The 17,784-nt window shown below is 43.2% G+C and overlaps 1 protein-coding gene across 6 annotated transcripts in view; it reads left to right on the top strand.

Moving 5' to 3' along the window:
- Positions 1 to 2,188: 2,188 nt before the first annotated feature.
- RFX3 (regulatory factor X3) overlaps positions 2,189 to 17,784 on the top strand; it is a 295,498-nt gene continuing 279,902 nt past the window's right edge. For 2 of the 6 annotated variants that reach the window (XM_019815721.3, XM_019815723.3), the window contains exon 1: positions 2,189 to 2,452. Coding sequence is in view for 3 of the 6 variants with exons in the window: in XM_045043108.1 (XP_044899043.1) it covers positions 14,683 to 14,788 (106 nt within the window). In the remaining 3 variants the exon portion in view is untranslated. The other 4 variants (XM_023243298.2, XM_045043108.1, XM_045043105.1 and 1 more) reach the window with 4 other exon arrangements.

Here is a 17,784-nt window from a genome sequence, read left to right on the forward strand (position 1 = left end):
ATTTATACTCTGGGGACACAGTTTTGCACAAGCTTCATTCTGCGGTTTTTCTGGCCTGCAGATCGAAAGCAGTCAATTAAAAGGGTGGAGAGGCCACTACCACTGCGTTCCCTTAGAGCAGTGAAGAAGCAAGAGCTGACGGCCAGGAGAGGGACAGGCGACCCACAGGCGACCCGTTAAGATTGGACTGCAACAGCAGAGGCCCTTCAGTGCCATGCAGCGCGAGCAAAGTGCCCCGCACCCCATTATGAGGAGAGAGGTCTTGCACCTGTGAATGTACTAGAAACGAGTATTCATAATGGTTACCAGTTTTCCTACGGCTGGAATGCGTACCTTATCTTCCACGTGGATATCACAATGATTCTTCTCAACCTGGAGGGTTTAACTGCAGTCGGGCACCGCACTGTCCTTTGCCTCAGGCTCAAAGAAGGGTCTACCTCCCAAACCTTTGAGGTGTAGCCCCGAGCTCACCACCGTGCACTATTGCATTAGAACACAGGAGCGTAAGCCTCCGTGGGGTCCTTACGAGATCACCTTACGGCAACATGACTTTCTTCGGCCTATTGTTTATAGAGTCGCTTCCTAAAATACCCTTATCTAATATTGCATGGCACGGATCGGTGACATAAAACCACTATGTATGAAGACTCTGGGCCTGCTTTCCCTAACACGAGAATATTTCGTACCTAATAGCGGTGCCGCGAGGATTAAATGAGATAATGTATGTAAGACGCTAAGCACAATGTCTGGGGCAGTGTAAGAGCTCAGGAACGGTCGCTATTCTTATTTTAGACCCGGGAATTTATGTCGGCCCCGAGCCCTTATTTTGCAGGTGCAAAAATTAAGCCTCAGGAGAGCGGACTTCCTCGGGCTCGAGTTCTAATGTTATTGTCTCAGATAAGCAGCTTAGCGGCCGTGCTGGAGGCCGGGGGCGCGGGCGAAGGTGCCTGCGGGACCCCGGGCGCGGAGCAGCGGACCAGCACCGGGGAGCCGTGGGCGCGGGCGGCATCCATCACTGCGGAAGCCACTGGCCGGAAACCCCAGGCCCTCGGCGCGGGCGGTCAGCAGGCCCGAGGGCGAGCGAGGCCAGCACTGGGACGGTGGGCTGAGCCCGGATCCCGGTTCGCTCGGCTTGAAAGCCGGGCGAGAGCGCCTCATCTCGGGGTGGGGGAGGTCAGAGACGAACGGGGCGCTCGGTCGGGCAGGTGGGAGTTACCCCACCCTCAACGCCTTCCGCCGAGGGGGGCCGCCTCTCCTCCTCCGGCGAAGGCAGCGGCCGGCCCCGCAGGGAGCGAGGGGGGCACCTCGCCTCCGGCTCCGGAACGGGGGCCGCGCGAGCTCGGACCCGGCCGTCCGCGCGCCAAGCCGCCGCGGGACAGCGGGAGGCGGCGCGCGGCCCACACGCGTCCCGGGCTCGCTGGCTCTAAGATGGCGGCGGAGGCGGCTCGCTCACACCCCGCCGCCCGCGCTCCTCCGAGTCGCGAGCGGGCCGGAGCGCCGCGAGCAGGAGGGCGCGGGCGGCTCGGACCTTCCAGTCCGGCGGGGGCCCCGGAGCCTCGAAGCCTCCAGGCGCCGCCAGAAGCCGGGAGGCGGATGCAACTGGGCACACCACCGCCGGCGCCTCACAAACCAAGGGGCGGGGGGATGGGGGGGTGGGGGAGAGAAAAGAGAGGAAAAAAAAAAGGGCGAGCGAGCGGCGGCACATCCGGGACCTTCCGTCCGCCCCGCCCCGGAAATGACGTTTCAGGCCAGGAAAAAAAGGGAGGAGCGCGCTCTTGAAAGTGGATTCTATTACGCCGTAGTTGGTCTCCCCACAAGAGTGTCTGGAATGGCCCTCGACACCCCCTCTCCCGGGTTAGTCGTTCCCCTCTCGCGGCTCTGGGGCTTCTCTGCACAAAGCCGGCTGCCGGAACTGGCAGCCTTCGTCACACAGAAAGTACCCCTCGCACCGCCACGCCCCTGCAGTCCCCCTCCCCTGCTGCCTCGTCGGCGCGTGCAGCGAGCGCACGTCCGAGAGGACTCTGGGGTGACCTCAGCCCCTGCCAAACCTAAGCGCAGCTCTCCGGGGCCCTCGCTCGGAACCCCGCCTCGCACTCCTCCCTCCGCCCCTCCCAACACCGGCCCGGGGTCGGGGCTGTCCGTCACGGTGCTGAGCCCGCCCCTTCCGGCGGCTCGCCGGGCCCGCCTCCTCCCCTCTTCCCTCCCCGCCCCTCCCCGTGCGAGTGTCTCCCTCTCCCTCTCGCTCCCTCTCTCTCTCTCCCTCTCTCTCTCTTTTGTGAGTTATAGCAACCGTTGCCTTGTGAATCAAGCGCCATAGTCACCGTAGTCCTGGCGACTGTTACCCATCAACAACAACTACTCCTCTCCTCCTCCTCCTCCTCTTCCTCCTCCTCCTCCCCACCACCACCATCTCCATCACCCACCAACAACACCACAATAATCCACAGCCAAGGTGAATATTCTTCGGTCTGTACATGTGTGTGGGAGCGTGTGGCTGCGTGTGAACGCGTGTGTCCGTGCGCGCGCGCGTGTGTGTGTGTGTGTGTGTGTCCGTGTGCGCGAGCCGAGTGTGGCTGTGCGGGGGTCTCACTCCTGACACCGGGGGCTGCCGCTGCGGCGCCGCCGCCGAGGGGCTCGGCGCCCCGGCGTGTTTACAATGGACCGAGCGCGCGGCGGCTGGCTCGGGGGTGTGGGCGCCGCGCCGCCCCGGCCCTCGGCGGCCGCGCGTCAGGGATGGAGCGGGAGCGCCGGGGGCTGCGGAGCCGGGCGGGAGCGGGAGCCCCGGGTCCCCGGCGCGGACGGCGGAGCTCTGCCCTAGGTCCGGCTCGGAGCAGGAGGGTCAGGTGAAGCGAGGAGGCTGGCCGGCTTGCTTTCTCCCATTTTTTCCTCCTTTCCCCTCGTTTCCTGCTGGTCGCAAAACCGAAATAGGCGGCAGCGTGCCGGGGGGACCCCGGAGCTGGCGGGTTGTTGTTGTTGTTGTTGTTGTTCACTTGTGGGGCCTGGTTGAGGGGTTTCGTTGTTTTTACCCTCGTACGACGGTGAACTTTTCCCACCGCCCCTTCCCTCCGTTCGTCGCCCCTCTTTGCCTTGTGCTAAAATGGGCTGCGCTCCTTTGGCCGTCATCAGCTGCACGGCTTCTTGTTTCTTGTTTCTTTTCTTTTAAAACTGTGTTTTCTTTGTGCTGCAAACAGTCTTAATACCCATTCAGCACTCTTCCCTCCCCACCCCCCCACCCCCCCGCTTCTCCTCCTATCCGCCCCCCCCCCCACCCCCCGACCCTTTGCACACACATTGAAACCAGGGGCCTCTTCGCTGGGCTCTTTGCTGCCCTGGAAAAGAGATTTGTAAAACAAGTCTCTCCCCGCTCTCTTTCTTTTTTGGTGTGTGTGCGTGTGTGTGCGTGTGTGTGTGTGTGTGTGCGTGTGTGTGTGCGCGTGTGCGCGCGCGCTTGTGATTTAAACCAGATGCAGGGCATCTGTGATACTTGGGTTAGTAGTTATTGACAGTGCTTTATCCTTCCTGTGGGGGTGGGAGGGGTGGTCGTGAGGCTCCATTCCACTTTGATGCACCTCCCTCCCCGCGGTGGAGAGTGCTGACAATTTTCATTGTGGTTGGGAGACTTGGGGTGTGATAAATAGGGACAGGACCCAAGGAAGCCTTGTGAGAACTCAGTTTACGGTGTTATTTGTGACAGTTGTAGCACTTTAAAGAGTTTTTCTTTTCTTTGCTTTTTTTTTTTTTTTACCCCTTCTTCATCTTCTCTGTTCCTTTTCCTTTGAGAGTTGAAATTGAAGTCAAGTTGTTCATAAAGAATGTATGAAGCTTCTCAACTTGAAACGTGTGTATATTTCACTCTCTTTGTGGTTGTTAAGATCTAGGCATGTGTGTACTTAACATACTCTTTTTTGTTTACTCTCTTGGTTTTCTTTGGACAGTGACTTGGAACCTGCTGACGAGAGACAACTTTTTCCTTTTTAAGTCTTTCTTCTAAAAAAAAATCTATCTTTTCCCCCTCTGTAGCTTTGAATACTTACTAATCCTCAAGTACTAGGCTCTTGGTTAGAGGGAGCCCAGTGTTAGAGATCCTGTAAATTTGCTCATTTTTCAGCCTCACGTTTAATTGGAAGGTTATTGGGTAAAGGGTTTCATAATGAACGTGGGCTAAAACAGATACGACGTATAATGTACTGTTCTGTTTGCACATATTGAAGTTTCTAATTTGGAATTTTAAAATAACGTGTTTAAACAGTCTTCTTTCTCACAGCAAATGCATATTGATTTACCTAACAGAGCAGCCTGTGAATAATGTGACAGTGTTAATTATTCTTGAGATTGTCAATGACCAGGTTGGGTAATTGTAACGCCATTAAGGCTAATATTTTGTAAAGTGGGAGTTGGGGTTAAAAAAAAAAAAAAGAAACAAACTTCTCTTTCAATTCATTTCCTTGTGAAGAAGTCTTTCTCAGAGCGCTCCAGTCTCTTTATATTTATTCCCCAACCTGGGTTCCATGCAAATTTCTAATACTAATTTGTTCTTGTTTTTGTTTTCTGTTCAGATGAGTGTCAAATGGCTGAACACTTTTGGGTGGTGAAGCTCCTGGGTCCCATAAACTCTCTCCAAAGTTAATAGGAGTTTTGCTGTCTTGAGACAGTTTCAGACTTTATGCCATTTACATAATAGGTTTTCAGCCAAGTTGATTATATGCTATAATATTATGGTTTAATATTTTTATTTGCAATGTCCAAGAACTTGTTCGAGGCATTTCACTTGTCACAGCTGTCTCAAGTTTTCTCTAATTGAGATTTTCCATTTACAAGTTGATTTGAGAGCAGAACTTAAATTGAATTCTATTACCCGCTTTTAAAAGCACTTAGGTGGTATAAAAGTTGCTGTTAGAGATGCTTTGAGCTCAAGTATGTCAGCATTATTCATATGGATTGAGTAAACTGTCGCCAGAAGTACTAACATAGGGCTAAATTTTAAAAGTTTAACACAAGGATGAATACTTAGCTTTTAGTTTCTTCTCTCTGTGCTGGTTTTCCTTGGAAGTACTATAGTACGTATTGGCATTCTCCTATGTTCTCAGTTTTTAGACTAAAATCTGTAAAAGTGACCATGCTATAAAACTAAAAGTGTTAAAATAGGTCTTAATTGTAACTTGTTTCCGGTAGCTAAATATCTGTGATCCATTGTGCGTCATAATGCCTCTCTACATCTTTTTGATTGTTTTGCCTTTAAGTTGCATTAAATGGTGTGGGCATATTTATGCAGTACATTTACACGCATAATATCCTAAGCTAAAATGCACTTGTAAAGTGCATCATTCCACAGTATTTTCATTATATGAGCTAGTTATGCCCAATTTAAAAAATAATACATTGTTTCTCTAGTATTCAGGTAGTCTTGTACTCAGGGACTCACAGCGTTTATAATTTATTCATTTAACATCCTTTAACACTAAACAGGTATTTTTTACCCTAAACAAGTTCAATATGGTAGACTTTTCCCCATTAAAAAATTAACAGAAAATGAATGAACTATTAGTCAAGGTAGATTCAATGTATTTAAATGATGATATGTTACTTTTGGTAACATGTTTTATTCTTGAGGAAGTTGATGTGAGTGATTTTCTCTAAGCTTCCAACTGAAGAAATTGGTAGATGGAGTGTGTGTGTGTGTGTGTGTGTGTGTGTGTGTGTGTGTGTGTGTGTGTTTAAAAGGGGGTATATAGCATCGTGTGTGAGAAGAGTTAAATTTTTTTTTTTTTTTCCTGACTGGGCTTATAGGAATGTTACTTTGTTCTTGGCATCTTTAGTGAGACTATGTTACAAGAAACAACAATAACCAAAGAAGTAAGCTTTTAAATTGTGAAGAGTCTTCAAGGAAGTAAACCTTTAAATTATAAAGAGCCTGCTGGTTGTTTGTTTTTATACTGAACGTTGGGCAAAAATGCTCCACTTCCAGTTACTTAAAAACAACAACAACAACAAAAACAACAACAGCAAAGCCCTCCCCCCCCCCAAACTTAGTTTCCCTAATGAAATCATTTGCCTTTAACTGTTTGGTATAGATTCCCAGTGGCCGTGGCAGAACATTTGAAGTTCCTCTCTGTTCACAGGTGCATAGTGTTCCCATATTTTAGAAATCCAAGATTAAGTGGATTTGACTAAATCCAGCTTGTTAGGGACAGATGGCTGCTTTAAACAGGTGTCATTTTCATTTCTAGCGCATTGTGTTGGGACTTGTAGAGGTTCACAAAGGGCTATCTGAAGCAGGTGGCATCCTTTGCTTTGTCCTTAGTGAAATATACTTTCGGAGTTAATTATTTTCCTAGGAAGTTTTGTTTTTTTTTTAAGTAAAAATTTTGAACTTTTCAAGTTAAGATTCGTAATTTAATTAAAATGACTTTTATTTCTGATTATCATTCTATTTTCACACTGTATAAGTTGTAAATCCTTTCACAAAACAACTTAAAAATTCTCAAAAGTAATCGTATATTCACTTTGAATCCAGAAAAAAGTACTCTGGAACATTTTACACCGTCCGTCAAGTTTATCTGAAACAAAAAGCCAAAGCAGATTTAAATAAAGTGAAATTTGGTTAACATGACAACTTTTGTGATGTCATATTTAAAGAATTTTTTTTGACAGCGTTATTTTAATGAGTGATAAATGTTGGAAACCAGTATTTTGTTTGTTCATTATTTTAAATCTTTTTAATTGAAAACATTTTCCTGACCTCCTCCAGTTGTTTCTATAATATTTTTAAGTGGTCTTTTAAAATGCAAATTGTTTTTAAGCATTAATGTTTAAAAATATGTACCAGAGTAAATAAAAGAGTATCAACCTATTGATTTCTAAGGTTCATTTTTACTTTGATTCTATCCCTTTTTTTGTGGTAATTTTATACATCTTATAACAGATGCACCAGGGGGTGCTATGCTGTTTGCAGCAATGAGATTATCATCACCACAAATGTGAACTGATTAGAACTTTTATTTAAAGAAAAAATTTTAATTATATATGCATTCAAGCATATAATAGCCTTATTTCTATGGAGCTTAAATTTAATATACTATGTTAATTGGCAATTTTGTATCAGAGCCTCTTTCTGTTTGGCTAGGATAATATATATTAGCACAACATAAAATATCAAGACTGATCTGTTTGGCATAGTTTGAATGTCGGCATTAGTCCTTTAGGTACGGACATTGGTCCTGTTTGTACGCAGGTGTCTCTGTCTCTGTCTCAAAAATTTCAGTTAACTTGAGAATCACGCTGTTTGGGCAGTATGACTCTGGACTCTGTAGATTTGGTGTTGTTGGCACACATCAACGTATTGTGTGTGTGTGTATATATATATTTTTTAATGTTTATGGATTTTTGAGAGACACAGAACATGAGTGAGGGAGGGGCAGAGAGAGAGGGAGACACAGAATCTGAAGCAGGCTCCAGGCTCTGAGCTGTCAGCACAGGGCCCGACAACGGGTCTCAAACCCATGGACTGTGAGATCATGACCTGAGCCAAAGTCGGACGCTTAACTGAGCCACCTAGGCACCCTTACATATTGTATATTCTTAAAACATTTTTGTATGGCATAGTTAATGCTATGCTTTTATTGTATGATTTTTAAAAAAACTACCTCAAACCTGTGAGTGGTAGTAATAGTTGTCGGACTAATTGAATCAAGAACAGTAATAATATTAAAATTGTCTGGAGAATTCAGCCCCCACTTGATGCTGTTGGAGTAGTCTTGTTTGAAAATTTAATTTGGCTTTATTATCTAAGAACTTTTAGATTTTCTGACTTGCCCTGTGCCGTATACTTCTAAATTAGAAGTGGTTGGGTATTGTTTTCTCTGCGTTTGGCGTGAGGTTTTTGTTTTTTTTTTAATGTTGCATATTTATATTTGAGAGAGATAGAGACAGAGTGTGAGCTGGGGAGGGGCAGAGAGAGGGGGAGACACAGAATTGGAAGCAGGCTCCAGGCTCTGAGCTGTCAGCATGGAGCCAGATGCAGGGCTCGAACTCACGAACCACGGGATCATGACCTGAGCCGGAGTCAGACACTTCACTGACTGAGCCACCCAGATGCCCCTAGTGTAGTGAGAATTTTTAAGGGGAACTATAGAATTCAATCTTTGGGCCCTTCTAGCATCATTGACTTTCCTCTGTCAGCAGTATATACTCCAAAAAACAAACATTGAGACAGGGGTAGCCAGCGTCTTTCTCAAGTAAGCTTAGAAAGGTCTATCATATAAGCTTTTCTGTTCAGATAATAGATGTATGGGTTGATCTATACTATTATCCCATATTTAACTACAATCAGCAAAATGTGATATGTTTCAGAGTACCTTTATAAGAGATAGTAAGTACTTCATGTGTTGGAATGTCAAAGAACCAGAAACATCAAGAGAGAATAACTGATTGATGGTGTACCCGAGAGCAGGGAAGGGGCAGAGAGAGAGGGGAGGAGAGAGAATCCCAAGCAGCGCTGTCAGCAGGGAGCTGGGGCTTGAACCCAGGAACAGTGAGATCATGACCTGAGCGAATGAACCACCCAGGTGCCCTGAGAGCAACTGTTTTTAAATACTAGTTTTGTTAAAATAGGTTAGGCATTTTTCTTTTACAGTGTGGTTTTACGGTTTACCAGTTAGTTTCTGCCACTAAGATTTTTTTTTTTTTAATGTTTATTTATTTTTGAGAGAGAGAGAGAGAGAGAGAGAGAGAGAGAGAGTGTGAGCGGGGCTGGGGCAGAGAGAGGGGAAGACACAGAACCTGGAGCAGGTTCCAGGCTCTGAACTGTCAGCACAGAGCCCCGCGGGGCTCCAGCTCACCAGCCATGAGGTCATGACCTGAGCTGGAGTTGCTTACCCGACTAAGCCACCCAGGCGCCCCAAGATTTTTAAAGTATATTTATGATGTTTTAAAACCTTTATTTTTGAAGTTTTATTTTTCATATCAAAGTATAGGATGCACTTAATGAAAACAAATCAGTTAAAAAAATTGAAATACATTTAGAGTATCAAATTGGTATGTATTTTGTTCTTTAAATAAATTGATGGGATAAGTAAATTGGTTAAGAACACAGGCTTTGGGGTCAGATTTCAGATGATCTTATTAGCTGTGAGGCCTTGGGCAAGTTATTGAGCTTACCTTGCCTCAGTTTTCTCATCTGAAAAACAGGATCCACCTTACCAGCCTTATGGGGTTTTGTGGAGATTAAAGATAATTCTTGTAAGATGCTTTGCTCAGTATTTGATACAGAATACATGATCAATATGCGTTGATTCTTACTATTAGAGAATACTGATAAGATGCCCATTCAGATCTTTTTCCCACCTAAGAATTCTTTTAATATGTTCCTGATCACTTCAGTGGCCCCTAAGTGTTGAAAGATTTTGCCCTCATTAAATATTCTCTCCTCCCCTACTTTTAAAAATAAAGACAAAAATCGATCACAGGTTTGGATTACTTTTTGATAACCAGTCTTGCTATTACACTGAATTAATAGGATGTTAGCCCAAAGTTGTATTTTAGTTCAACTCTGCAGCCTTACAACAATGGCATTCTTTTACTACATTTTTAAAAATGTTTTTACTTTATTTTTTGAGAGAGAGCATGTGCAAGTGGGGGATGGGCGGGGGGCGGGGGGAGGACAGAGGATCCTAATCTTGCTCTGTGCTCACAGCAGTGAGCCTGATGCGGGGCCGGAACACACAAACCGTGTGAGATCATGACCTGAGCTGAAGTCGGACGCTTGACCCACAGAGCCACCCAGGCACCCCTTCCTACATTTGGACAACTCTCCTGGTCCAGAGATCTCAGACTGAGAACTAATAATGCAGCATTTCATATACTCTTAGGATTCCCATTGTCCATTTCATTGCCCAATTTATATTTTCTTTTGCACACGTTATACATGAGTTCATTTGAGAACATTTTGTACTGTATTTATAGACTTTGTATAAAATGTTGTCATTAATATATAATGGCAATAAGTAGCTGTGTAAAGATGAGTTCATCAAAGAATTATTCTACAATTTCATAAGGCACTGCTTGGAATTGTTCTCTAAGGGTAGAGAAATGTGTGAGGTCACCATTTGTGGACCTATAGCAATAAGTAATTTTGGAATAATTTGCCAGCCCTAATCGAGCTATGAAGTAACCTTGGAATGTTATGCAGTAAAACGTAATGTGAAATTATAGAGGGAAAAATGTCATTTTGGCTCCCTTTCTTCGGCGATTAGAGATGTTTAAAGAAACATTTTAGTTGGCTACTATCTCTGAAGTTGCTATTTAGTAATTTGCTATGTATCTTTTTTTCTAAGCATTTTGACTGAGAATGATTTTTTCGTTTCGTTTTAGAGTGATCTAGATAGTCCTGATCTTTCTTGAACTGGAAATGTGAGTTATACATCCCAGTTCAAGTTTACTCAGTACTGTGCCTCATTTTTTTTTTTCCTGAAGCCTTTTTATAAATAGTGGGTTTTTGCCTGCCTCCCTTGTCTCACCTGTTCTCACTCTCCCCATTCCTGTTAGGGGTTTAATTATATGACTCCCTTTCCATTCTTTTTTATAGATAATTAGGCTAATATATATAAAATAAACAGACTCCCAGCTCAGCCATCTCCTCTGCCTCTTTTCTTCCAGTGAATTTCGCACACATTTTAAAAGGAACTTATGGGGAAAAGCTAGGAAACGTGACTTAGGTGGCAAGGTTATACCATCATTATTTTCTTACGAGTTCTATCTGTCTGACTGCCCTCTTGAACAAATGCATCTCCTTGTTGCACTAATGATGTAACCTGAGCATGATTTTGCTCCGGGAGGCTCCCTTCCTCGTCTTGGCTATGCACTGGCCTCTGGCTAAGCACTTTAGTTTAAATGTCTAGTCCAGCCCCAAAAGATTATGTTTGCACATCACATATGTCTGTCCATTGCTGACTCTTAATCCCTGGCAACTTCTTTCTCACGACTCTTAAGAGACGCCGTAATGCCCTTTCAGTACCGCTTGCCTTTGCCCAGTCGGGACTACCAGAGGATGTTGATGCTTCCTGTTGAGGCAAAAATGGGTAAGGGCTAATCGGAGCTGAGCCCAGGAAAACTAAGAGCGAGGCAGCTAGCCTGGCAGTAAAGGTGTACTAGCTGGTGATGGGAGACATTGCTGAGAAGGAATGTGGAAGGAGAAAGAAGAGAGGGCGATGGGGCTGGGAAACAAAGCCCTCAAAAGTGCCAGCCGAAGGAAGATAAAGCGGAGAAAGCAAGGTCTGTTCTGGTACTCAGGTTGCCACTAAGTGCCAGACCTTAGGCTAGTCACGTAAACCCTCTGGGTCTCAGTTTCTCCATCTGTAAAATGAAGCAGTAGGCCTGTGCGATCTCTCTAGCCCTCTGAGCAGTAGTCGGTGCTTCCGTGGCGAGATGGGCACCAAAGGGAAATGTTACCAATAACAGAGAGCCGGGAATTGATACTTCCTTTCCCGATGGACTGAAAGGCTAGCCTGTGCTTGCCCATTCTTTCTTTTGGTGAGAACAGCCGAGAAAGCAAATCCGGAGCCTGGGTCTAGCACGACGGCCACACCGCTGACCCAGCCTCAGAAGGTCCCACCATTTCGGTGGCTGGCCCCCGTGGGGAGTGGTGGCCAAGTGCCCTGGTTTCCTCACCCACATAGGAATTAGCTGAGTCTCACAGCCCGAGCTCCTGCCGAGCCGGCTCCTCTGTGTGTGTGTGCCAGACGAGAGTCTGACAGTTGGGGCTCCTGCCTGTTGCTCACCAATGAAATATTTAAAACAGGACATAATTTCCCAAGTCTGTGGACAGGCAGTTCGACGGAGGGAGAGAAAGGGAGGGAGGATAATGTGAGCTGTCCCATCAAAAGAAATAAAAATTTAGATTTCTGTTTATCTCATTTTTCAGCATTTGTTCCCCAGTTGTTATAGCCTTGACTTTTTCTTCTCTTCATGCTATTCAGCTGCTTTTGAAAAGAACTGAAGTCCTGTCAAGGAGTCTGGGCGAGTGCCTTTGGATTACTTTGGGGCCCCGCTCAGGGGGGGCCTTCCCCCTCACTCATGCTCATATTCTTTTCTGTCTTTTCCATTGGTGATCCCTACTGCTCCCCCTCCCCGCCCCGAATGTTGTTTATGTTTGCATAACCATTTTTTAAAAATTCAGGTTTGATGGCAGGAAAAATATTGTGTCTTTTGGTCAAGAAGTGTGCATTTTCATAACATTTTACTTTAATCGTAATGTGGCAACCAGACTCAAGATTGTAGAGCATTGCAGAGTGTGGAAGGAAGCATTCTTTGCATGAGTTCAAGATAAGTCTTATGTTCTGCTGGATGTCCCCTCTTTTACCAATCTGATAAGCGTATGAGAGATTAAAAGATTGTTATTGTTGCTTTTAAGACTACTTTTGAATGATCATTTTTATTGATTTATAGAAACCTAGTTAAGTGTGTGAACTGCATCCCGATTCCAGCGGTTTTTAATATTTTGTAATTTCAAATGTAATAACTATCATTCTTTTTTAAATTTTTTTTTAATGGTTATTTATTTTTGAGAGAGACAGAGTGTGAGCAGGGGAGCGGCAGAGAGAGAGGGAGACACAGAATCTGAAACAGGCTCTAGGCTCCCAGCTGTCAACATAGAGCCCGACGCAGGGCTCGAACTCATGAGCCGTGAGATCACGACCTGAGCCGAAGTCAGATGCTCAACTGACTGAGCCACCCAGGCACCCCTAACTATCATTCTTAAACATGTATCTGACCCTGTTTTGTCTCGGTCAGCATAGTTTGTTTTAATATGCAAAACCATTTTAGAAAGTCCTTGCTTGTCACTAAGGTTTCTCTCTTCTTTGCTTTATTTGTGAGGAGGTAGATGAGGGAGAATACTGGAGGAAGGCAGGAAGAAGAGATACATTTACAAATCATATCCTGTTTGCATTGTTAAACACCTGTGCATTGCGTACTCTGTGCGGTTATTTTTCCTGGACTGCCAACCTTTGGTGGGGGTAGGGTGGGAATTGGAGGCATGGGCAGGGGCAGCCAGAGGTGGCCCAGCTGATCCAGTGTTTCTTCCCAGTTCTCTTTCCTTTTCTGCTGTAGTATTGTGCAGACTATATGTGCTTTTGTGAGGATAGGTGTCTTATTTATGTTTGTCGGTGATCCTTTCCTCCTAAAGGCTGACTGTATCTATCTATGTTTATCCCTTAGTACATTGGTGGATATGCAGTGATATCCTTCTACAGAGCCTGTATTGTGATTTGGTTGTGCACAGCTTTTTAGAAAGGTGGGAATAAAAGAAAGGAATATTGAGAAAATCTAGTCTGTGTGGCAGATAATGGAAATGATGCCTTACATCGACCTCTCTACATTTTGCTTTGGGTAGATTGTTTCCTGAAAGTATTTTTTGCAGTAGAACCTCGGTTTTTCCCCCTTGTGCCTATTTAGGCTGACATTTTAAAGAACCAAAGAGTATAATCTGTCACATCAGGCTTTCGCCGATTGGCATCTGATTATATCTGGTGACGGTCTTGGAGATGAGTTTTAATGAAGTGTCAGTGTAAAGGTCATTAATAAAAAACACACAAAGAGATACTATATTAGTGATCTTAATACCACCTTTATCATTTTAAATGTACAATGTGTATTTTGACGAGCCACAGTGAAAACCCACTACACAGACACCACGTAAAGTTAGATTCTTTGTTTTATGTCAGGATCGTATTGCATGGTTCTAAAGAATGTTTTAAAACATTTTGTGTATAAAGTTACTTTATGTTTGTGGGGTGTACCTACGTTAAGAAAAATGAAATTTGGCTTATATATTGTGTTTTGTCCATATATGTGTTTGTGTGTAGACCTTTAGAAAGTCATTTTTATTTATGTTTTGTTTGCAGTTTTGGAAATTGTATCAGTAGGACTATTGCCCACTAGCTTTTGCATTGCACACATCTTGTAATGGTATTGGAACCACTCCACTGCTGTTTTCTCGAAGCAAGGAATATTGGGGGAAATATTTAACTTAAGTTCTTTGAATGACCCTTGTGTGTTTTGGGAAACAACTTTTTATAGTGCCTCACATTATGTGATGGTTTGTAGAGACTACCTTTAGTTAACAAAGGCCATGAATGCCGAAGTTGAATTAATTATAGTTAGAGACAGAAATTGTAATTCATTCCAATTATAGCAGATTAAGATATTATGTGGCTGGATCAACATTTGATCTGTTCCTTTATTTTTAGAAGTCTGCTGAGTTTTGAAATTTAAAACCTTTTAAATAATGTTGAATGAGTAGAGCTCTATAATAGATGTGGATTTCTATTTCAGCATAGGTTTGAGAGCCATATGGCTTGGAAGTGAGGTAGAATTTTGTTTCTGAAATTGGAAGGTGATGCATTTTAATATTTTGATTGCATGAGACCTGCTTGGGCATTTATTAGTTTTGCTAGAAACACAGGTGACACAGACCGGAGATGTCGATCGGAGTATATGTGAGAGAGGGTCATCGTAGCGATCCTGAAACTTCACTCACCTCCAGTCCTGCTGCCCTTGATCAACTTTGCAGTAAAAGCTTCTTTTTTGGATAATATAGCTTTCTCTATTATACTATATTTTTGCTAATTCACATTGCTGTCTGGAATTTCCCAATCCCACAGCACAGTCTTGTGTGACGCATTATACATGAGCTTTGGAAGTTCCAGTTTACCTTTTGGTTTACAGACCTTAGAAAGAATGCCAAGAGATGACACCCAATGCCCAGAACAACACCTTGATCTGAAGGAATGGGGTAAGAATGAGGGTAAATCGGGGCAGGATCATATAATTGGAAAAGGTAGAGTATGAACTAAATGATTAGTATGGTGTAGAGAAAAAGAAGGGTCATTTTAAGGGCTGTGTAAACCCCGTCTGCCATATTCAGCGTATCTAACAATATTACCACCACCGCTGTTAACATTATTTCTGATATTTGATTCAAAAACATGCTAGGAGAGGCCTCAGAGAATTGGGTACGTTTGTCTGTAAGCTTGTAGTTCTCCACTGTTGCCCTTTAGCTTTATTTTTGGGTGAGGAATTAAAGAGTTTATATCAGTTTGTATTTAGGGCCAATACTATTTTGGTTAATTTAGGAATCCTGAAGACTCAGATTTCCACTGGGTTTTAGGGAGCATTTAAAAAAAAATTTTTTTTTAACGTTTATTTATTTTTGAGACAGAGAGAGACAGAGCATGAACGGGGGAGGGGCAGAGAGAGAGGGAGACACAGAATCTGAAACAGGCTCCAGGCTTTGAGCGGTTAGCACAGAGCCCGACGCGGGGCTCCAACTCATGGACCGTGCGACATCATGACCTGAGCCGTGCGACATCATGACCTGAGCCGAAGTCGGACGCTTAACCGACTGAGCCACCCAGGCGCCCCTTAGGGAGCATTTTGAAAGAAGAGAGAGAAATAAAGTATTAGACCAAAATGACGTATTCCCAGCTATGTGAACATATTTTTTAATGTTTGAAATTGTGGAAGTCTACAAAGATGACAAGAGCTGATATTTGGGAATCTTGAAGCACCAAAAAGGAAAGGTAGAAGAAGTTACTGAAAATGCAGTTAGATGAAATTAGTGGAGACTTTTAGAAGAGAGATTAAGATAAAGTGGATAAATCACAGTACGAATGGTGACATAATTGGCTGGAGGAACAGTCATTGTTTTTGCCTTATTGTGATTTTAACTAATAGGAGACGCTTGTACTTTGTTGAAAATATAATATTTTGATGAAAATATTTATCGTAAGTCTGTGGGACCTTTGTTACTGCTTGGGGTTGTACTTCATGTTGTATATAGAAAAGCATGAAGTTGGGGGCGCCTGGGTGGCGCAGTCGGTTAAGCGTCCGACTTCAGCCAGGTCGCGATCTCGCGGTCCGTGAGTTCGAGCCCCGCATCAGGCTCTGGGCTGATGGCTCAGAGCCTGGAGCCTGTTTCCGATTCTGTGTCTCCCTCTCTCTCTGCCCCTCCCCCGTTCATGCTCTGTCTCTCTCTCTCTCTCTCCCAAAAATAAATAAACGTTGAAAAAAAAATTAAAAAAAAAAAAAAAAGAAAAGCATGAAGTTGAGATGTGTCCTTTTCCTCATAATTATTTTATTATTATGAAGTTATATGTGAAACATCCAAAATGAATATATTCAGCTGGGATTTCATTAGCATATCTGATATCTAAAGCACTTTCCATTTGGGAAGTCAATAGGTAGTGGAAAACTGTACACTATAAATGTATATATAATTAAAACTTTCTTATTTTGGGATTTTTAAAACATACTGAAGTAGAGAGAAAAGCATAATGAACCCCCTGTGCTCATCACACATATTTAATAATTAGTACCGTCTATTCTTAAAGCTATACCATTTGAAATATTTGTTTATTGAAATAAACTTGAACCCCTCTTTATTCTGTGTTTCTCTGAAAAAAATTAAATTTGTTAACCAAGACTCAATGTAGTCTTGAAAAGATGCTTACATTATGTTGAAGACAAAATATTTAAGAGTGATTGATCGTCATCAATCTTCCTGTTATTTTTTTCTCAGCACAGCATTTCTAAATCAGGAAGTTTGTTCTCAGTTATTTGTCAGGTGTTTTGCTTAGTAATTCCAGGCTCTCCTACTTGAAATTTGACCTGTCGTTATAAAGGCGGCAAGCCCAAGGACAGCAGCTCATGTTCGCAGGACACAGGAAGACAGCTGTGTGAGACACACCCCTCAGAGGTGCAACGGTGTTTGTCTTTTGTACATCGCTCTTTTGACTTGTGTGTAGGGAGATTGGATGAACTGTGACAAGCCACTTTGTAAGCTGCCAAGAGAAGAGACCAACCACTAAGATACTCCCTTCAGAGTTAGCTGCTCCGTTGTGGGACGTAATGGCCTATCTATAAAGAGAGAGCCATCCATTGGTGACAGTGGATGTCCTGATAACTTAGGACATCAGTCACAGCAGGTTAATGTTGACTGGAGTCAGGTGTGAAAGAAGCATATTTTCCAATGCTAGAGTCTATAGCCAAAAAAAAAAAAAAATCCATTATTCACGTTGGAAATTATTCTGTAATGAGCAGACTAATATGTATAACAAACAATGATTAATGGCATTTTAATAAACAGCACAAAATGTAGACCTGAATCTCGTTACTTGAAAGCAGAGTTTTCTTGTTGTTTAATTAGATGAATAAGGCACGAAGGAGTAAATTCATTACATTAAATAACGCCTGCATTTTTTGGTTATGTAACTTTAATTGCTAAACTTCTCTCTGATCCAGAAGGTTCCATAGAAATGTATATGACTTCATAAAATATTTTGGCAGTCTTTTAAAATATTTCTACTACGGGGTTATTGCTAGCCAGACAGAGTGGTAAAGTGATACACTAATTAAACGATCTGATCCCATAGCTAAAATACCATTTCTTTTCTCCAAGGGTTGTAGTTAATTCCTTCTGCCATTAGGAAATATCTAAGTTATAGGTCCTAGTAACATCTAAATGATCAGATTCTCACATATTTAAGCTTTCCAAAAGCAGATAGAAGATGTGACGTATACAAGAGAATGCCACTATAAAGCTTAATTAGCCAGTGTTTGAACAAAACATAAATGTAACCCTGCAAAACAAAAGATGATGGAATACGTGTTAATTTCATTAATATTTATAGAGGATTTTATTATGAACTTAATGCAACATCAGTGTAAACATTATTTGTAATAATGTTTTCTGTGATTTTTATTATTTTACATTCAATACAGTGTCAATAA

Source organism: Felis catus, chromosome D4, assembly GCF_018350175.1.
Source record: "Felis catus isolate Fca126 chromosome D4, F.catus_Fca126_mat1.0, whole genome shotgun sequence".
NCBI classification, from domain to species: Eukaryota; Metazoa; Chordata; class Mammalia; order Carnivora; family Felidae; genus Felis; species Felis catus.